The following is a 19789-nucleotide window of genomic DNA, read 5'->3' as shown; positions in this document are numbered from 1 at the left end:
TTGGATTATTTGTTTTTTAGGTGTTAAGCTGTATAAGTTCTTTATATATTTTAGATACTAATCCTTTCTCAGGTATGTCATTTGCAAATATCTTCTCCCATTCGGTAGGTTGCCTTTTGGTTTTGACGGTTTCCTTTGCTGTGCAGAAGCTTCTTCTTGATGAAATCGCAATGGTTTATTTTCACTTATGTTTCCCTTGCCTCCGGAGACACAGCTAGAAAGGAGTTGCTGTGGCCAATATTAGGGACATTACCGCCTGTGTTCTCTTCTAGCATTTTTATCGTTTCAGGTCTAGGCCAGGTGTTCTGTAAACACGAAAACAGACTCACCAGTGGATGAGATTCAGCCAGATAAAGAGAAAACATAGAGGGAACAGACCCTGCTCAGCCAAGAGAAGAGCGCCTCTAACTCAGAGCAGGAATTGGACACAGAAACCCGCCTGGTCACAGCCCTTCCTGGTTCCGTAAAGCGTGTCTGGATTGCCCGCTGGGCTGGAGAAGTCTTGGATCCAGCCCCTCAGCTCTTTATCTAAGCAAGCTTGGTCTTTGTTGGGAAGGGCCTCCTGCCCACACCCACTCATCTTTAGGCACAGCCTGGGGGCTCCTACCTACCAAATTCCAGTCCTTGGCAGTGTCTGGAGGAGACAGGGAAAAAGGGAAGTCCTGGTGGGTTTTGTAAGACAAATCAGGGGGTGGGGCACCTGAGTGGTTCAGTCCCTTGAGCGTCTGACTCTTGATTTTGGCTCAGGTTTTAATTCCAGGGTTGTGGGATCGAGGCCCAAGCGGGGCCCCTCACTGAGCATGAAAGCCTGCTCGAAAGTCTCTCTCTCTCTCTCTCTCTGCTCTTCCCCTGCTTGTGCTCTCTCTCTCTCTCTCAATGTAAAAAACAGAAACAAAAACAAAAAGACCCCACAACAAACAGGGGAGGAAATCTGCCTCCTCCTTATAGAGCCAGAGACCCACCGGGCGGATCGGACATGGGAAGCCGGGCACCAAGAGCCCCAGGGGATCTGACGGCACCGGCAGGGGCAGAGCTTCCTCAGCCAAGGCAGCCCACTCCTACGCTCAGGACTCAGAGGACAAAAGGGCTCCATGGGATGAACACAGACGCGCACACACGGCGGGCGGAGGGGAAGCGTGCAATCCTGCCCCGACGGAAACCCAAGCCCACGGCACGCCCTGTGCTGCCCGCAGCCACACCGAGGAAGGTCTCCCCCAGAGAGCGTGGATTCCCACCGGTGCGCCACGTGGAATCACCTTTGGCATTAAAACGCCCACTCATTCTGTGTCTCCCTCTCTCTCTGCCCCTCCCCCGTTCATGCTCTGTCTCTCTCTGTCCCAAAAATAAATTTAAAAAAAAAAAAAAAAAAAAAAAAGGGGCGCCTGGGTGGCGCAGTCGGTTAAGCGTCCGACTTCAGCCAGGTCACGATCTCACGGTCCGTGAGTTCGAGCCCCGCGTCAGGCTCTGGGCTGATGGCTCGGAGCCTGGAGCCTATTTCCGATTCTGTGTCTCCCTCTCTCTCTGCCCCTCCCCCGTTCATGCTCTGTCTCTCTCTGTCCCAAAAATAAATTTAAAAAAAAATAAAAATAAAAAAAAAAAAAAATAAAACGCCCACTCAGCGCTAAGCGTTGGCTGAGCCCCGGACGGCCAGAAAGACCCTCAGAGAAGGCGAGGATGACGGTGACGTGGGCCGCCAAGGGTGACAAATTCCCACCAGCCAGCCACAAGCCGAGCATCACAAAGACCCACATGGAAGAGGGTCCACCTGGCTCGTGATGCCGGAGCCTCTCCCTCTTTGTTCGAACTCGCCTCCCCACGCCCCCCTGGCTTCACGTCTTTTCTCGCCAAGTTGCTAAGAATCACGTGTGGCCCAGACGCCACGGTGATGAAGGTGATGAGGGGGTGGGCGCTGCTCAACTCTGGGCCCCGCGGATCCGAGCTCGGTCACTCCGGGAGAGGGGACAACAGGGTGTCCTGCCAAACTGGAGGGACATCCTGCCTGGTGACCCAAGAGCCCCCCCCCCCCCCCAACTTCAGTGGGTGCCGCGTAAGGGACATGGGACCAAAATCTGCCCGGTCACGGGCACATCAAGGCCAGCCTGCGGTGTGGCCGGGCCTGAAAAGACCCGCCAGGGCCTCTAAACATGCCACTGTCTCTCTGGTGACATGTTGGTCAACGGAAGGCAAGAGGGAAGTTACGCTCAGAAGACGTGGTTAGCCGTACCGGGTGGCACGCTGCCAGAACACGCGGCCTGGGGGTCTCGCCTCAGAGGAAAAGGTGAGTCTTCAGTAACAGCCAGAGGGGAGTCACAGCCATTTGGACATCGATTCACATCTGGTGGTGTGGACCGACTATATGTGTTCCTCCCAAATTCCTGTGTGGGACCCCAAGCCCCGAGTGGTGGGCAGAGAGGTCACGATGGGATCAGCGCCTTGTGAGAAGAGGCCCCGGGAGCCCGCGTCTCTCCCTGTGCTCTGTCTCTGAGCATCCAGGGAGAAGGCAGGCGTCTGCGAGACCCCAGACCTGCCGGTGCCTTGATCCTGGACTTCCAGCCTCCAGAAACAACTGTTTGAAATGCGAGGGAAAAATGCGCGTCGTTCAAGCCGCCCAGTCCGCGGTATTCTTGTTCCGGCGGCCCAAACCAACACACCCAATTGTTGACAAGCACACTCAGCAGAGAGTAGAGAGTTTACAGGACTCCAGCGGCATTTCCCCCAACTCCGAGAACCAAGGCGTGCAAGACATCATTTTTCCCTTTTCCATTATTTCAGCCACCACAAATAAATTTCCTTAGGCAGTAAAGAAAAAAAAAGTAAGAAGCCCACGTGGAGCATGTATCCTTCTAGCTGTTTGATTGAAAAAGAAAACAGTTTGTTATTTCAATGACTAAAACGAATCCAAAATGCCCCTGTGGCTCAGTGTGGTCAGTGAAGCGGAGCCATACGAGAAAGTTCTTGGCAGTATCCTGGAGGGAGGAGGCCCACCGGCTGCACCGAGGCTTCCCTTCTGAGGAGGACCAGGCAGGCAGCTGAGCACTCGGTGCCTCAGTTTCCTCCTCTGTAACACGGGAGCGGCAGTGCAGAGGGCTAGGAGATGATTTTACGTTATCTCTTGGGCCCACCTCACTCGCCAGCCCTCCCTGTGTGGCCCCTGAACCCCCTGGCCCAGGTCCGCTCAGGCCCGCCCCCCTTCACGGCTCTGTCCACGCCCCCTGCTTAGGGATGGCTCCCCACACGAGGCCTGAACCAGCGCCCGCTCACCCGTCTCGGCGGGCACTGTGCCTGGCATTTAGCTGCTGCAGGAAACTGCTGGTTTCCCCTCTGTCCCCCACCCGCCCCCCCAGAACGTGAGTCCACGGGAGCAGCGGGGACGGTGTGACTGCCGCTCAGGGTGTGGCCTGACGCGGAGCACGCCTGGGACACGGAACGCTGAGCACAGCCGTTGAATGAGGGCATCGCTTCCGAATTTGATTACAGACTTAAAGTAAGTCCAGCCTGCTGCCCAAAGAAATCGCGCAGGGGCAGGCTCAGGTCTCATGCAGGAAACGCGAGGCCCAAGTCTGTCACCGAGGCAGGGCTCGGATTTCCGCAAAGCGGCGGGGGCTCGTTCGACTCACCAGGGGCTTGTTCTCGTTGTCCACGAAGACTTGCTTCTGCAGCCTGAATCTGTGTGCGCCGTTCTCGTGGCCCCTCGAATGCTGGGTCAGAAGAGCAGAGCGTTACAGCGGTTCCCGAATGGACAGCGGCGACAGCAGTGGCCACCCCAGAGCAAGGGCCACCGTGCAACACGTCCCAGGACAGGCGCCGGGGGGAGCAAGACACACGACTAAGATAAAGCAACAGGTAATCGGGGGCTCTGGACCCTCAGACAAAAGACGTGGAAGGATCTTTCTTGACGAATACGCAAAGACTGAGGGATAAGGAAACGTAAAAATGCTGATTACGGCAAACTAATTGTCCTTACTGGCTTTGACAGTTTTCAGTGACGGACGGACAGGCCTGTAGAAACGATACAGGGCAGTGTCCTTCTCTAATGAGTGTGGAACAGAGGCCCTGCCGGGGTCAGCAGCGCAATTCAGGGCAGGGCGTTTTCACGGACACTAGTCACTGCACAACCAAAAACCGATCCTTACGAGCTTTGAGACGGAAATTCATGCTCGCGGCAGGAAAATGGCTTTTAAAATGTTTTACAATATCAACTCTAGTTTTTTTTTTAACGTGTTAACCTTCCTGAAGGTCGTGATTTTCAAAATCGGGTTTGTTTTCATTCAATAAGGCACCGGAACCCCTCTTTTCAGATTGTGCTTAAAGGCTCCAAGTATTAACAAGAAGGAGTCTCTGGCTCCCTCTCTTGCACGGTGGCGGGCGCTGTCCGGGAGCAGCGGGCCTTGGCCGTGAGCGAGAGGAGCTCCTGTCTGCGCGGTCACCTCCCACTGGGGAGACCAGCGGCAAGGGGTAAACGAGATGTACTGGGTAAAGCCGGGTAGAGTAGGAGGCGGTTAATCAAGTCAGTGATGTGCCCTGACTTCCCAGGCAAAGCGTGAAACACGGGTTTGGGAGGAGCAAGGGCGCAGTGTTTGAGGAAACTGATGAGCAGTGGCTCGGAGGGGAGAGGACGGTGCCGGGGGCCAGCCTGGTGGACGTGACGTCCCAGGAGCTGGCCTGCCCACAGCGGGGACAGCGGTTCCCCGACTGAGACGGGGACAGCCGGAGCCCGGCTGTTTATGGGGTGGGGTGGAGAGATCGCTGGGTCGTGGCTCGTCTGAGACGCCTCTACGGGGGTGGCAGGCGGGCAGTGCCCTGTGTGACCGTGGTGCTCGGGGAGAGGCCCCGCTGACAGTGTGGAGAGGACTCCACACTGGCGCACAGGGGGTGCCGAGGCAGGGCCCGAACGTATCTCCAGCGGTGAGAGCACAGAGGACGGGGGAAGGAAGAGCCTGGGGTGCTGGCGCATCTGAGGCTGCGGGGACCCTGGCGGGCTGTTTCGACGGCCCAGCGTGGGCCGGGGGGAAGGCAGGAGGCATGCACGTGAAGTCAGCGAGGGTGGCCCGCGGGGACTGCTCCACGGTCAGCGGGGAACTGGGCGTAAGGGCCACAGGGGCTCCGCCCGGGGAAGGGACACCACCTGCCGGGCGCGGCAGAGGAGCAGGGGCCCGGCCTCAGGTCAGCCTCTTGGGGGGACGTCCCGGCCCGGACTGCTCCAAACTTCTTGTCTGGGGGTCTGTCGCCACGGTCATGACTAGCCCTCTCCTAGCACTGCCAGTACTTCGAGGGTGGGACCCTGTCCACACTTGGCTACCCACTGACAACCGCACAGACCAGCCAGACTGGAGGCGGTCGGCAGACACCTAGCCGACAAGCACACGGTCCTGGCAGACTCGAGGAGGAGAGAGGGAGTCCTTACCGCCACCAGGGAGGAAGAGCAGGCGATGTCCTTGGGATCTGAAACAGCAAACAGAACGACGTGTGAACCCAGGCCTGAGAGCTTCCACCGCAACGAGCCATCCGATACTTGAGCAAACGGAAGGGAAAGACGGCTGCCCGGCAGGGTGAGGCCGCAGCTGGTCGACCCGCCAGGCCGCCCCACGCCCCCTCTTTCCGTCCCCGGGACCGCATGCTCCCCCACGCCCCCTCTTTCCGTCCCCGGGACCGCATGCTCCCCCACGCCCCCTCTTTCCGTCCCCGGGACCGCATGCTCCCCCACGCCCCCTCTTTCCTTCCCCGGGACCGCATGCTCCCCCAGTGCCTGCAGCATGGCAGAGGGAGCCACCGGCAAAGGGAGACCGCCACACGTGTGAAAACGTGGGACATATAAAAATAAGCAGAGCACATGTGTGCTACGATGACAGGCCATGGAAAACGCATGTAAGGACAGGAATCAGAAGGAACTGTAGAGGTGGGACAAGCCTCTTTGGAGCAGCTGGTCACTTTCAACATATGTGATGGGCTCGTTAACATTACGGAATGAATTACAAATAAAAGTTAGTGGGGACCAAACATCTATCGTGATACAGAGCAAAATGCCTTTTATCGAAACGCGAAGAAGGAAGGACAGGTGCAAAGCCACAGAGCCGACAGCCAGACTCACAGCCTCCAGGAGCTGGGGGACGCGGACCCCCTGCTTCGGAAGCCAGACGGCCGCCCTAACGGGATACACAGGTCCCTTGCTTCGGAACGGCTTTGAAACCCAGATGGCCGCCAGGACCCCCTGCTTTGGAAGCCAGACACCGCCTTAAACAGCCCGGCCCTTCCTCCTACCCACAATCCGGGTCTTTTTGTAACTTTTGGTGAAACAGCTTCACTGCCTTGAGACACAAAGAGCGACGGGGCTTTCAACTTCCCACAGCTGAGTTCCCTCTGGGGACACGGGGGTGACAGCCACGGGGGGCCCCACCAGACTGAACACACATTCTGCTGGACCAGCAGCTCTTCCACGCCCGCCGTGTGTGGCCGCTTGGCACTGGCGGTCCCGGTGGCACACCTGAGATGTGCCGTCACTGCTTACAGTGATGTCGGCGGTGCGCAGGTGGCTTTCCCCAGGGAGGCCCCTGTGAGGTCCCCAAGGGTCAGTCAGGGGGTCGCCACTCCTCATGAGGCTCGGCCAGCCCCCACGATACAGCCTTCACTGTACGGGGCGTCAGCACAAAGGACGCTCGGATGGGACACGCCAGAGAGCGGCTTCCCAGGCCGACCCAGAGGGGACCGAGAACGGGGGACCGGGAGGGACCCCGGTCACGAGAAGGGTGGGGAGGGAGCGGAGAGAAACCAGCAAGGTGCACGTCGACTGGCCTCCGTGTTGAGGGCTCTGCCGGCAGCATCGCCCGTCCCGACAGCTGGCCGTCATCACCGTGCACACGGAGCCTCCCGGTCACGGGGACAGAACACGGTCCCCCCCTCCCCCGGCAGAAAGGCCCCAGTTTTGTTCTGCTGTGGGGGAGGGCAAGCAGCCTCCTTTAGGCTGACGTGCCCTGCGTCCACGTGGACCCGGGCTGACGGGGGACATGCGAAGACGGGCCTCAGGCGCGAGAGGCCGGCCGGGGCCCGGGCGAGGAGAACGGGAAGGGTCTGAGCCTGCACGCCGGGTTCTCTCTGCCCGCGCCAGCTCAAGCGTGGCGCCTGGGGTCCCGGCACCAGGGAATGTCAGGGGACCACAGAAGCACCTCGTCCCACCAGGCCGGCTAGAGGCGCTGCCTCCAGAGGAAAGTCAGCGGTCAGCACACGGGAGTGCCCGTCAGAGCCGCGCGCACAGAGGCCCCCCGACCACGGCTGCGGGGAGACGGGGTGCATGGCGGGGGCAGGGGGCTTCCCCAGACAGGGCGGCATAGAGTAGAGAGGCCCACTTGGGGGCCGGGGGGGCTGTACTGCGGGATGAGGTCCCCTGCCGACAGGTACGGATGGCAAGTCTGGCCCGTGTGCCGGAGCGATGGGGTCACGAGCCCTGTCGACCTCCTCCCGGCTCCCGTCGGGGGCCTCCCCGGGGGCTCCAACATCCCCGGCAGGAAAGAGAAGGGCCTGCGGGGAGAGGGGGGCCGGAGGCAGGGCGAGGAGGGGTGGAGGCCGCCTCACACGCGCGGCGAGGGCGGGAAGGGGGGCTGCGGTCAGGGGAGTGCGCGTCCCACGAGCAAAGCCAGTCTTTCACTTCACCGGGAGAAAGGGGCTCACGTAACGGAGCGACGGTGGCAGAGAAGACACCCACGTGTGGCGTCTCTCAGACGCTTTCTAAGAGAAGAGTTCCCACAGCCCAACAGATAATCTCTCAACTCCCTGGGTCCTAGGGAAGCCCGGTTTGACAAACAGACTTAAGAAAAACCTACACTCTCTGTTGCAGGAAGACGTCTCTCAAATGCATATTGTCTCTGTGACAGAAGACAGCGTTTACAACAGACAGAGTTTGGTTTGTTTAATTATCACCTAAATGGCAAAAAAAACCTTTTGAACTGTACCCACGAGCACACGTCCCAGGGACCTAAGGGGTCTGTGGCCAAAGTGCGAGAAAGTCTGAATGGGTGAGCAGGCGCCTGTTACACCCCAACCTCACCGTCTACCGTGTGACCTTGGGCAGGGCACCCACGGCCCTGGAGGTCCACGCGACTATGCCTGCAGCGAGCCCGGCACGGTGCCGGGGACACAGGAGGCACCTGCTGTACGGTGACACAGAATGGTGACACAAGAAGGGCCACTAATTACTCAGAGGACCTGAAAGATGACTCAAGTCCAGGGCACAGAACAGGGTAAGCCTCGTCCGAAGGCAGTGCTGGGCGAGGCGGGGTGAGGGCGGGGACCAGGTGACTGATCTGGCTCCGGGGGCAGGGGGGAAGGAGGGGCAGGTTCCCTGAGAAACCTGCCCCAGACCGTAAAGGGTGTGGGAGCAGGAGGGCGGGTGTGGGGAGGGAGCCGCGGAGGGGAGGCACAGGGGCTCGGCCGAGGGCCCGGGTCGCCTGTGGCGAGGGCGCAAAACCGCCTGGACGGGGCCGGGGACACGGGCTCCGAGTCCAGGCCTCCGTCGCACAGCACCACCCTGCCCGGGGTGCCTCAGGGCTCCCCCGTGGTCAGCACGTGGCCTTTCTCCTCAGGTCAAGGACAAGCCAGGAGCAGGAGAACGAAGTGCAGGTCTGCGGGTGTGCGTCTGTCCCCGGGGATCTGTAAGCCTCCGGACAACTTCCTGGGCAGGGTCCCTGGCCTCACGGCTCGGCAGGGCCGGGAAAGCACCTCGGGGGTCACCGCAGGCGCGGGACGGAGAGGGGGGCCCCGACCAGGGCTGGTGGGAGGGCAGCTCCAGGAGAGCCCTGCGTGGACCCTCTCTGCCTTGTCCCGCCCCCTCGGAAGACACAGGAGCGGTGGCTCCGTGGGAAGGGGGCTCTCGTTTTCCTACGGAGGACGAACCACAGCTTCCTTGTTCTTGGAAATCCTGTCCCGAGTGGGGGACGAGGCCCCGCCCGGGAAAACCGACCCGAACGGTGCTACGATCCCGGCCGGGCTGGCGGATTAATCGCTCCTGCCACACACCCCATTCCGTGTCACATTTCCTCTTTCCCCCTAAACCAACCCTTCCTTGGTTGGGGAAGAGAAAAAAAAGGGGCCGTGGACTCTAGACCTCGGGCAGGACACACCCGGGGGCCCCTGCGCACGAGCAAAGAGGACGCGCATCGTCCTCCAGATGACTAATGCGTAAGGAACGCTCTGGAGAGCCTTGGGACCGAGCTCCAGGTGCCGGGGAGCCAGCGTGGAGACAACAGGGGACACAGGGACCTTTCCCGGAACTCCGTGGTACCCAAGCTATGGCTGCCCGCCACAGGCTGGGTATGTGGGTGAGGCGGCTCTAAACCCCCGTCCGTCTCACGATTCACTGGTCCTGGCCACGTGGACACGTTGCAAATAGTGTCCTCGGCCCCGGAGGAGGGGGAAGCGGGGGTGAGCCGCAGCCACCCCTCCCTGCGCACGCCCGCGGCGCACCCCAGGCCTCAGCGGACCACGGCCTCGCTCTCACTGACAAGGCGGGCCTGGAGCCTCACACCCGCACAGCTGACGGTAGTCACTTTAAGACGGAAAGGTTACCTTTAGCAGCAAGAAACAAGAAGTGAGAAGCTGGGTCAAGCAGACCTCAACGTTCCGGGTGACGAAGCCGGCAGCCCGAACTCAGAGCTGAAGTGACAATTAATACCCAGCACGGAGGGCGTAGCCGGGCTCCTGAGGGTCCCTACCTGGGAGTTAACAGTGGGGAGCTGTGCTGCACCATACGATCTTGTTTTGCCTGAAGCCAAATCAAAGAAGTAAATGCCGAACGTGACCCCTCAGAACAGCTCGTGGGACGGGGATGCCTCGACACCCGACACTTTGAGCAGCTTCTCTCCCACTGGAGGTGCTGCCAGGACTCCTTGTCCCTGCCGGATCTCTACTTTGAAAACGGATTTCAAATTCAATTAAGTCAGAGTGTGGTACTGAGTCTAGAATGGGGCAAAGAATTTGAGTTTCTGGTAGAACACTCTTCACCCGATTAGGACATCCGGTCTTGGGTTGTGCAATGACTTGGTGACATTGTCTAAGGTAGACCTTATCAGAAGGCAGACAAGCCGGAGAGGTGCCAGTCTGCGTCGGCAAGACAGGTGAGCAGGTGCGGCCACGCGGGCTGGGCGCTGCACCCCGGCAGGTGAGCAGCGTGGCAGGCCTCGGGCAGACGTGACGTTGCCGGCACCGGGCCAGCCACGCGCACCTTGCACTGCGGGACAGGAGGGCAGGTTGGGATGGGAGGAAATCTCAACATCAGTTACTCCAGAAATCAGGAGACGACAGAAAACCCAGCCAGACCTGAAGACAGAAGGCTACCTGGCAAGGGGAGAGCCAGGGCGACCGCGGGCCCGCGCTGGGCCAACACAGCCCGTTCTCTTAACAACTCGCCCCGCAAGGCCCTCCCGGGGCGCCGTCTCCAAGGCCGGGGTACTTACGTTCGATGAGAAAGAGAAAGCACACGATCCCCATCGCTGCCACAATGGCCCCGGGCACGACGAAGGACAGGCCCCAGCACGTGGACACCCAGTAGCCGGCAATCAAGGACCCCAAAATGTTGCCCACGGACGTGTGGGAGTTCCAGACCCCCATAATCAAACCTCGCCTGCAACACAACAAAACACGAGACGGCCAATGATGTCGAGAAGCTTCAGTGGACCAGCAGGTGGAGGACAGACGGTGCCTACAACGGGTGCGAGGAAACATCGAAATCAACGGGCAGCGCGGATGCCACTCCCGCAAGGTTGTCTGGCGGGACACGCGTCGGGGCCGTGGCACTGCACACCCCTCTCAGAGCTTTGTTATTCTGTGCTTACGAAGAGGAAAGAAGCCTTTCCCTGACCTTCTTGGAAGGCCCCACATTTACATTTGTGCCTCCGTAACTGAAATACAATCATCTGGGGCACCCGGGGGGCTCAGCCGGTTGAGCGTCTGACTCTGGATTTGGGCTCAGGTCGTGATCCCACGGCTCAGGAGTTGGAGCCCCACATCCGGCTCTGGGCTGACAGCTCGGAGCCTGCTTGGGATTCTCCCTCTTGCCCTCTCTCTGCCCCTCCCCCACCCATGCTGTCTCTGTCTCTCAAAACTAAAAATAAACTTTAAAAACAAATACGATCGTTTGAGGAGATGCCCCATTAGCAAAAGTTCACGTCGAGGACCCCGCCGGCTGAAGGATCGAACCCGGGCTCACGGCGGTGGGTTCTGGCCCTGCTTCCCTGCTTTCCCCGTGGCTCCCAGCGCTGTGTGCTCTCGGGCCTGGCCACACCGTGCGCCATGCAGAAATCACGGACCGTGGGCCCATCGCCAAACACTGAGTGCAGCTCAGGACCTGTCACCCTTCCAGGTGCCTTCCTGTCTTGGGACAATATACTTATTGCTTCACGAGACCCGGGGCCGGGCCCTAAGCTCCGTGTTTCTGCCAGGCTCGCGGGTGACCAGCTGCACAGAACGACACGCTCCCCCAGCCCGCGACAGGGACAAAGGCCCACCTGAATCTCAGAACCCCAGAGTGTCAATCATCTTTGAGAGAGTAGGCTAGCAAAAGCGGCTTTTTCCGCAGCGGATCTAAAGAAAAACTAAAAATGACGTGGTCTGGTTTGCGTCAGAATCTGAAAAAATAAATGGTGCTGAAAGCGGGAGCCTTTTCTCACCTTCCTTTTCCGAACCAGTTGCCGAGGCAGGTGACGACGCTGGGCCAGCCAGTGGTCTGCACCAGTCCGTTGATGATCTGTGACGGGGCAAAGGAGGGCTGACGGCAGGCGGGAAAGCGCACGCGGCCGTCTTCAGACCAGGCTCACAGGCGCTCGCTTCCCCGGTTCTTTGCAAGTTTGGGCGCACAGCGGGGACTCCCACAGCAACAAGGCAGCAAAACCCTCCTTGATGGGAGCCTCAACAGCCACAGATGTGTTTTCAGCAACACACACACACACACACACACACACACACACACACACGTGCATGGAAATCATAGATAAGTGCTTTCACTTCTGTGGCCTGAGCCTCTGAGAGGAGAACGGGTTGGATGCAGAGCTCGGGGAAGCGTTTCTCCACGTTTCAACAGCGCCCGGGCTGACGCTCTCAGAAGGTTCAAGAAGCGCGAGCAGGTCTGCTTTAGTCTCCGGGGCGTCCAGGGTCAAGGGCACGACAGGAGCTGCCCTCCTTTGCCCCCTACAACGTCCCTGGGCCAGTCCGGCTTGCCTTCCCTCTAGGAACAAGCTGGGACTCTGGGAAGATCTTTTCCTTCCTTCTAATTTTTTATTTTACTATAAAGTGTGAATCGCTGTTGTCATTAAAACAGCCAAACTCGTTCAAGTCCAAGGGCAACATTTGAAAAGCAAATTCCGGACAGTTGGCTTTGATGATTTGATGACACCCTCAGGCTCTGGAGAGCCTCAGAGGCTGGGCATGAGTATTTTCCTCATCTCTCACTTGTGGTCGATGTTCACCCAGGGCGGGGCAGGGCGGGGGCCGTGGCAGACCAGGACAGATGGGCCGGCAGGAAGGGCAGAGCCCACGGCCTGGCTCTACTTCCCTTGGAGCACCGTGAGGCTCTCCCCTCTCCGCCCTGCTGATCGCCTGCAACGCCGACCTCCCGCCAGCAGCTCCAGAGTGCTCCCTTCCTCCCACCCCTGCCATCCTGTGCCCCTCCATCGAGACAGGTCAAATGGGCCACAGGACACGAAGTCTCCCGCACTCGGGCGGCAGGGCTCCCAGGGTCCCCGCCTCAGTGCCCAGCGGGGGGCTCGGAGGGGGAGGATTTAAGAGGCAGGTCCCAGGACTAAGGGAGGCCTCACAGCTACTGCAAGGACAGAACTTCCTGTGCCAGCACCGACCCCAACGGCAGACAGGACCCCATGCACCCCCACCCCCAGGCAGCCTTCTCTTGTGGCAGAAAGGCCCAGTCTGATTCATCACGGAAACCCCATCCGTGGGGAGCCGCGGACCCAGACCTCACCTGAGTTACCACGTAGAAGCCGAAACTGTGGATATTGTAGAAATACCCTAATCCAAACAGGGCGGTCAAAGCACCACTGGCCAGCATCCCAAAAGTTAGGTAATACCGAATGGGCAGGCGTTCCCCTATTATGCCACTGAGGACGGAGAAGAAAGAAGCAAACATGAGAAAACAAACACACCCATAACGTGAAGGGTCCGGATCTTTCCGGATGTTTTCACGCTGTTCTCCGAGCTTTCAGAACCCCGATGCGCTACAGTTTCCAGGAAGATTTCATCACAGCTGTCTCCAGTGGAGCACTTATTAACCAGAAATTGGCAATTGGCAACATCTCTTAGGACTTTATTTCTAGTAAAAGCCACTAACTGTCAAGTAATAAACCTCAAACACTATGACTTGCCTGTGACGGTTGCCAATTAAAACAACCAAAATCTCGTCCTGCTAGTTAAACGCGTTTTTCTGTAAACAGCATGCAGTAACTGTGCATAGTGTTCAAACATCTGGAAGGGCAGATGTAGGCGTGTCATGAAAGGGATCAGTTGTGGCCTCAGTTAGTCGCTGGCCCCCGAGCTGTCACCGAGTCCCCTGCGTTAACACGCCGGGCTGGAGGGGCTCTGCCAGCTGCCTTCCTGCTGGCACCACCGTGCCCTGGTTTGAAGACAGACAGACTGGAGCGTGAGGTCGGGGACAGGGGGTGACATGCTCCTCTCCACCGGCAAGGTGGCTCAAAATGAGCAGCTGGCTGCTTCCCAGAGCCCAGGTGCTCTGGGTGGGGTCGCTGTGGGTGAAGGGCCCAGGGCAGGGTGGCCTCTCACCGCCTTGGGAAGGGCCACCAAGGAGCAACGTGACAGTGTCGCTTGTTCAGTGCACAAAACCCAGAATAATCCCAGGTAAATGGGAGGCTTTTGCAGCCATGAGAAACCACGGGTCATATTTTCTTCCACGTGGCCGTTAAGGGATTCGGATAAACAAGAAACTTAATGGAGAGTGACCCCTACCTGCCCGTGAACAATGCTCTGGGAACCATCTCCACGATTCTGTCTTTTATCTCAAGAACGAACACACTAGAAAACCTGTCCTTCTGGAGTCCCCAAATAAAGCAATCTACCTAACACTGCACCGGTGACTGAGGCAAATGACTAAGGCAGAGGAAGTAACTTAAGATTAGAAACAGGGGCGCCTGGGTGGCTCAGTCGGTTGAGTGTCTGATTTCAGTTCAGGTCATGGTCTTGCGGTTCGTGAGTTCGAGCCCCGCGTCGGGCTCTGTGCTGACAGCTCGGAGCCTGGAGCCTGCTTCGGATTCTGTGTCTTCCTCTCTCTCTGCCCCTCGCCTGCTCACGCTCTCTCTCTCTCTCTCTCTCTCTCTCTCTCTCTCTCTCAAATAAATCAACATAAAAAAATTAAAAAAAAAATTAGAAACAACATTCAGGTCAGATTTTAAGCTGGGGAGAAACCGGTCACAAACTCAAGAGCGTTCTAGAGCTAAGCAAGTTCTCTGCTTCAACCCGCTGGCTTCAGAGGAGAGAAGACGTGTCTCGGAGGGGCTGGCTGACCTGCCTGGCGTCACGGGACAGAGCTGGTGCCGTTGGCCAGGGCTGACACATGTTCTCCAGTCTCGCTATATGACACTGGGCCCAAATTTAGTCTCTGCTTCCAAGTCACTAAAGAAAAGGCCTGAGGGAACGGACACCATTCCACATGACATCCGATTCATACCGGGACCAAAGGCCAGGGCGCACCTGCTAGGAAGGTCTGGGCTGATGAAGGCGCCCCCGTATGCGGTTCACCCGACATACAAACGATCCATTTCCTGAGCCACGTGTCACAGTGTCACTAAAGGGCCATCCAAAGAAGCAGTGTATGCCTTTGTTACAGCCCCGAGTCTACTCTGGATTCTACACGAGGCAGAATTTTGTTAACAAACCCTCATTGGCGAGTTTCATGACACGTTATCTTTGCTGATACATAAGCAACAGTAAGACCCTCTTATTTAAAGCCTTCTTAACCTCAACCCTCTTGACCTGTGGGGTCGGGTCACTCTTTGTGCCATAGCATGCTCAGCGGCCCTGGTCTCTGCCCACTAGATGCCAAGCACCCCCTTGTCTGGTTGTGACAGCAACCTTGTTTCCAGATCCTGCTAAGTGTTGCCTGGGGGACAATATCACGCTAAGCTGAGAACTGCATTTAAATACTGTTTTCTAGGGGCGCCTGGGTGGCTCGGTCGGTTGAGCGTCCGACTTCGGCTCAGGTCATGATCTCACAGTCCGTGAGTTCGAGCCCCGCGTCGGGCTCTGTGCTGACAGCTCAGAGCCTGGAGCCTGTTTCAGATTCTGTGTCTCCCTCTCTCTCTGCCCCTCCCCTGTTCATGTTCTGTCTCTCTCTGTCTCAAAAATAAATAAATGTTAAAAAAAAAAAATACTGTTTTCTAGTAACTGGGAAAAACACAGTCCAACCTTTGGGCTTTTGCTTTTTTTTTTTTTTTAATTTTTTTAAGCTTTATTTATTTTTGAGAGAGAGAGAGAGAGAGAGACAGAGCATGAGCAGGGGAGGGGCACACACCACAGGCTTCCGTATCCATCCTTACACATTCGTTCATTCAAACCCGTTCTGCAGGGCTATGCAAATGAAATACAGAGGGGCCGTCCACTCCACCAACAGAAAGTGCCTGACCGGGCACCACCCCCACCCTGCACTGGGGTGCAGGGGCAGGTCTGGATGATGCCACACTCTGGGTGGATATCACAGAGAAGCTAACCGCTCACAGGTGTCCCCACGATGCTCAAAGCTCTGAAGATCACTGGGTCTCTGAACAAAAGCCTCTTGAGCTGAAGGCCTTTAGTCCCTATGATTTTTTTTTTTAAACCCGGCTGGACTGACACGATACCAGTTTTTAATCAGCCAGTCACATATCCTGTTACCCACATAACACTTCCACCTTCCTGGGTCGATGCAGGACGGGGTGAGAATCACATGTGACCGACGCTGGGAACACTCCGTGGGCCGGGCTCTGCTCTGCGCATTCTACACGGATTAGCTCATCCTCTCCTGCCATGATCCGGGGAGTTAACTAACCACTGTTGTGCCCATTTCGCAGAGGGGAAGCTGAGGCCCAAAGAGGGGCAGCACTGAGTCGGATTTATTCCCAGCTGCGTGTCTCTGGGGTCCGTGCCCCACCCACAAGGAGGACGGTGAGGTGCCGTCTGGGGCGAGCTGGGCAGCCAGGGGGACGTGCCCGGCACACACCCTAAACTGCTGTGACTCTAGTGATCCGGGTCGTGTGAACAGATGGTGGCACCAGGGACAGAGCAGAGGATCACTCTGCACACGATCCCCAGGAGCTGCCAGCACCCTGTTCCCGGCGACCACCCCACGGCAGGGTTAACGGTGCCTCCGAAAGCCCGGGGCCCTGAGAGCCGTCCCCGGACGGCCCGCCCTGAACAGCACGACATCCGGGGCGTCTACACGCACCGCTCTGCGGTCTCGTGTTGATCAGCCCTGCAGCACACTTTACCCTCCTCTCTGAGAAGAGCCGGGGCGGTAAGCAACCCGCAGACATGTCCTGCGGCGAACGGACGAGAACGACGAGCATCTGAGAAGCAGGCAGACCTACCTCAGGTACATGCCGACGGCGTAGGCGCACAGGAACGAGTAGTCCAGGGCCCCGAGCAGCTGCTGGTAGTTGTCCTGGTCTACACAGGGGGAAAATCGGCAGGAAACAGTGAGTATGGCCTCCTTCCACTAAATACCAGTCTGTGTTCTGGGGCCGGGTGACAAAGTGCACATGCCTGCTCTCTACACTTGGGCAGCAGACGCAGAAGGAGAAAGGGACGGTTTTGAACACAGAAAATGTGGCAGGACGTCCGGTTGGCTTCTGGACAAAGGGAAAGAAAGTTGCTACATTCTCAAATAATCACTAACTAGACGTCATCTGGATTAGAGAAAATCCCCACCGTGCATGGGGAGCATGTGGTTTTTTTATTCATTTTGCCTCCCGAGTTAATTTGGCTTTTCTGCAGCAGCCCCGGGCCAGCCCCCGCCCCACACCTCTGGGGGCTCCCTCTCCTGTCCAGCACGGTCCCCGCTCAGCAAAGCCTGGCTCTCAGCCCCGACAGATGCAAAATACAAGTCCTCTTGAGCAGATTTCCCCAGAAAGAGGATCTCCCGGGCGTCGGCAGGGGCCGCGGACACGGTAGCTGCGGGAGGAGGCGAGCGGGTGACAGGACAGAGCTGTCCCCGGACAGGCAGTCACGTCCGGGAACATCGTCAGTGCCGCCCAAATCGGTGAGGCTGCCTGTCGCTTTCAGCACTGGCTGTCTAGCCACGCGAGAGGCCGCAGGACGGCGCGCGTCAGGATCGGGATGCACAGGGGTGGACAGACGGAGAGCTCACCAAACGGGGCCCAGCTGCAGTCAGTCTCGTTGTCTGGTGGCTGCTGGCGGGGGGTGTCACTGGCCCTCTGGCTCTGGCTGCTGAATTCGACGTCCCCCTCGTTCAGTGCGGCACAGTACCCGTGGAGCTCACCCTAGGACATCAGCAGAGACAGAGAGCGCGCTCAGGCCAGGTTCAGGGGCTCGCGGCATTGGAACAGCCGCCCCCTCCTTTCGGTCTTCCCAGGGCAACCACGCTCTGGGGGAGCGAGGCCCCGCCGAGGCCTCTGCACGACCCACCGAATGCCTGCGGTGACCGGGGCTGCTCGGGCCTCTGCCGCCCCCAGCCCCGAACTCACACACAGCCAACACAGGCCTGTGACGGTCGGGCGGCGGAGACGACCACGCAGCTGAGAGCCGCCTGCTGCCAGCCCGGCACCGCCTGCCACACTGCGAACACGGCCTCATCGTGCCAGATTTACACCCGAGTAAATGCCCCGCGAAGCCGGAGAGCAAGGCAGAGGTCCAAGCAAAGAGGAAGATGAATCTCCCATCAGAAGAAGCCTGACGTGAGGAGCGCAAAGGGCAGACTCGGTCAGTCACTGGAGGACAGAACCTAGCCCCAGGTGGCAGCGGTGACACTCACTCACCAGCAGGAGGGCCGCGAAGGGGGCGGGGCACGCGGGGCCTGGAGCGGGAGCTGGAAGGGGCCAGACCCTAACCTGGGGATCGTTCGAGCTTACGCATATTTGCCAGGCTAGACGCTTCAGATCTGCGGGTGTTGACATGTGCAAATCACGTGCCTCAGTAAGACAACAGCAAAGCTGGGGCACAAGGCCACCGACCCACCAAGTTGTCCGCGGAGCCAGCACGCGGGCCAGGGGCAGAGGAGTGTAAGGCTCGGAAGCCCTCTGGCTGACAGGTGTAGGGGCCTGAGGAAGTCGCTCCCACCCGCCTCAGTGTGCCCGCCTGCAGACAGGGCTGGCCCCCCTCAGCCACAGAACTTAGCGGGATCGGTGATGCTGTTCCGGGGCATGGACGCACCAGGGAGGGCCGGAGGAGTGGGCACCGGGGCTGTGTGCAGGGCGCAGGGGACGCAGGGTGCTCCTTACAAGAGGACCTCCCCTTCCAGAAAAGGGCCCGTCTTGCTACGGGGGAACCTCCACCTGTCTGCCAGTCTGCCTTTCAGCCCCACAGTCCATGTCTCCCCTCCCCAGGCGCCCCTGCCGCCTGCTGTGCATTTTCTGGGTTTTTCTGCTCCCAGGGGCTCAGATGAAGTAATCCCCCAGGTGTGAGTGAGGGCAGAAAGGAGGCAACCACAAGGGCAGGGAGTGGCCCTTAGTGGGAGCAGGGCCCCAAGCGGCATTCTTCACGGAGCCGCAGCGTGAAGGCAGGGGTCTGGGGTTCACGAGGAAAGCTGGCCCCAGAAAGAACAGCGGCCACACGTCCTGCCCACCGCCTCCTTCCCTGGCACCCGTCTCTTCCAGAGGGAGTCACCAAAGAGGCTCCTGCGAACGGCTGCCCTTGCCAGGGCTGTGGTCAGCCTGGGCTGGAGGCCTCCTGGTTTTGCACGGACACACGCCACCGAGGCCTGGCAGGGCACATGGGACTCAGCCACTTTGTGGTCCCGTGGCTTGTCATCAGCACTGGGCGTTCTGCTAGCATTCAAACCTCGCCCTAAAAATTCTCCGCGGGCTCCGCTGGCCTGGATCTCGGAGTCGCCCTGCCCTGCACACAGCAGGCGGCCCTTCCCCATTCCCCCGGGTTCATACTTGGCTCCTCCTCTCCCCGTAGAAGTCACCCTTCCCTGGGCCAGACCCCGTGCCTCACCGCCCTCACTGTCCATCCGTCGCCGAGAGAGCCGCAGGCAGGCCGGGCGCTGACCCGCCTGCCGAGACGGAACGAGGGAGGAGGTAGCTGTGGGCCACGCTCCAAGCGGGGCTTCCACATCCCCTGGGACCAAGAAAGATGAGGAAGGATCCCTTCTTGTGTCATAAACAAGCAGCAAAGGGTTTCATCTTGGTTGTCCTGTGATGAGGGGGACTCTGAGCGGGGACTCTGGTGCCACGGGGCTGGCCTCCCGCTTCTCCCCTGGACTCTCAGAGGGCACAGCGACTTCACCAAGGCAGGGGGCTCCCTACTCCCTTCAGCCTCCGGCGGCCGCGGTGAGCCCTTCCCCAGCCCGCACCCTTCCCACCGGAACTGCGATCTGCACCCTCTGGGCGGCCGAAGGGCTGCAGGAGAGCCAGCAAAGACTTCACGCTGGTCCCGAGGATGCTTGTTTCTAACGCCACGTGCTGGCTGTCAGCCACCAGCTTTATTCCCACACCCGGTGTGTGAGCGAAAGCTAAGGATGAATTAGGCCAAGAGGATCTGATCAGAAAAACCCTCAGCAGGGGAACGGGTTCATACCCTGGTGTGACACCGACGGGGGGCTAGTCCTTGGCCCTTGCCAATTTTTACG

The 19789-nt window shown here is 58.9% G+C and overlaps 1 protein-coding gene across 11 annotated transcripts in view; it reads right to left on the bottom strand.

Moving 5' to 3' along the window:
* SLC37A1 (solute carrier family 37 member 1) overlaps nucleotides 1-19789 on the bottom strand; it is an 82798-nt gene that overhangs the window by 25461 nt on the left and 37548 nt on the right. For all 11 annotated transcript variants that reach the window (XM_058732111.1, XM_058732102.1, XM_058732104.1 and 8 more), the window contains 7 exons: nucleotides 17348-17480; nucleotides 16569-16647; nucleotides 12959-13094; nucleotides 11655-11731; nucleotides 10443-10609; nucleotides 5405-5442; nucleotides 3618-3698 (listed from right to left, as the gene is read on the bottom strand). In XM_058732111.1, the coding sequence (XP_058588094.1) occupies nucleotides 3618-3698; nucleotides 5405-5442; nucleotides 10443-10609; nucleotides 11655-11731; nucleotides 12959-13094; nucleotides 16569-16647; nucleotides 17348-17480 (711 nt within the window). The remainder of the gene's footprint in view (nucleotides 1-3617; nucleotides 3699-5404; nucleotides 5443-10442; nucleotides 10610-11654; nucleotides 11732-12958; nucleotides 13095-16568; nucleotides 16648-17347; nucleotides 17481-19789) is intronic.

The sequence above is a fragment of the Neofelis nebulosa genome, chromosome 5, assembly GCF_028018385.1.
Source record: "Neofelis nebulosa isolate mNeoNeb1 chromosome 5, mNeoNeb1.pri, whole genome shotgun sequence".
NCBI lineage: Eukaryota > Metazoa > Chordata > Mammalia > Carnivora > Felidae > Neofelis > Neofelis nebulosa.
The sequence above is the reverse complement of the archived record's forward strand: the minus strand, read 5'-3'. Positions and strand labels throughout refer to the sequence as shown.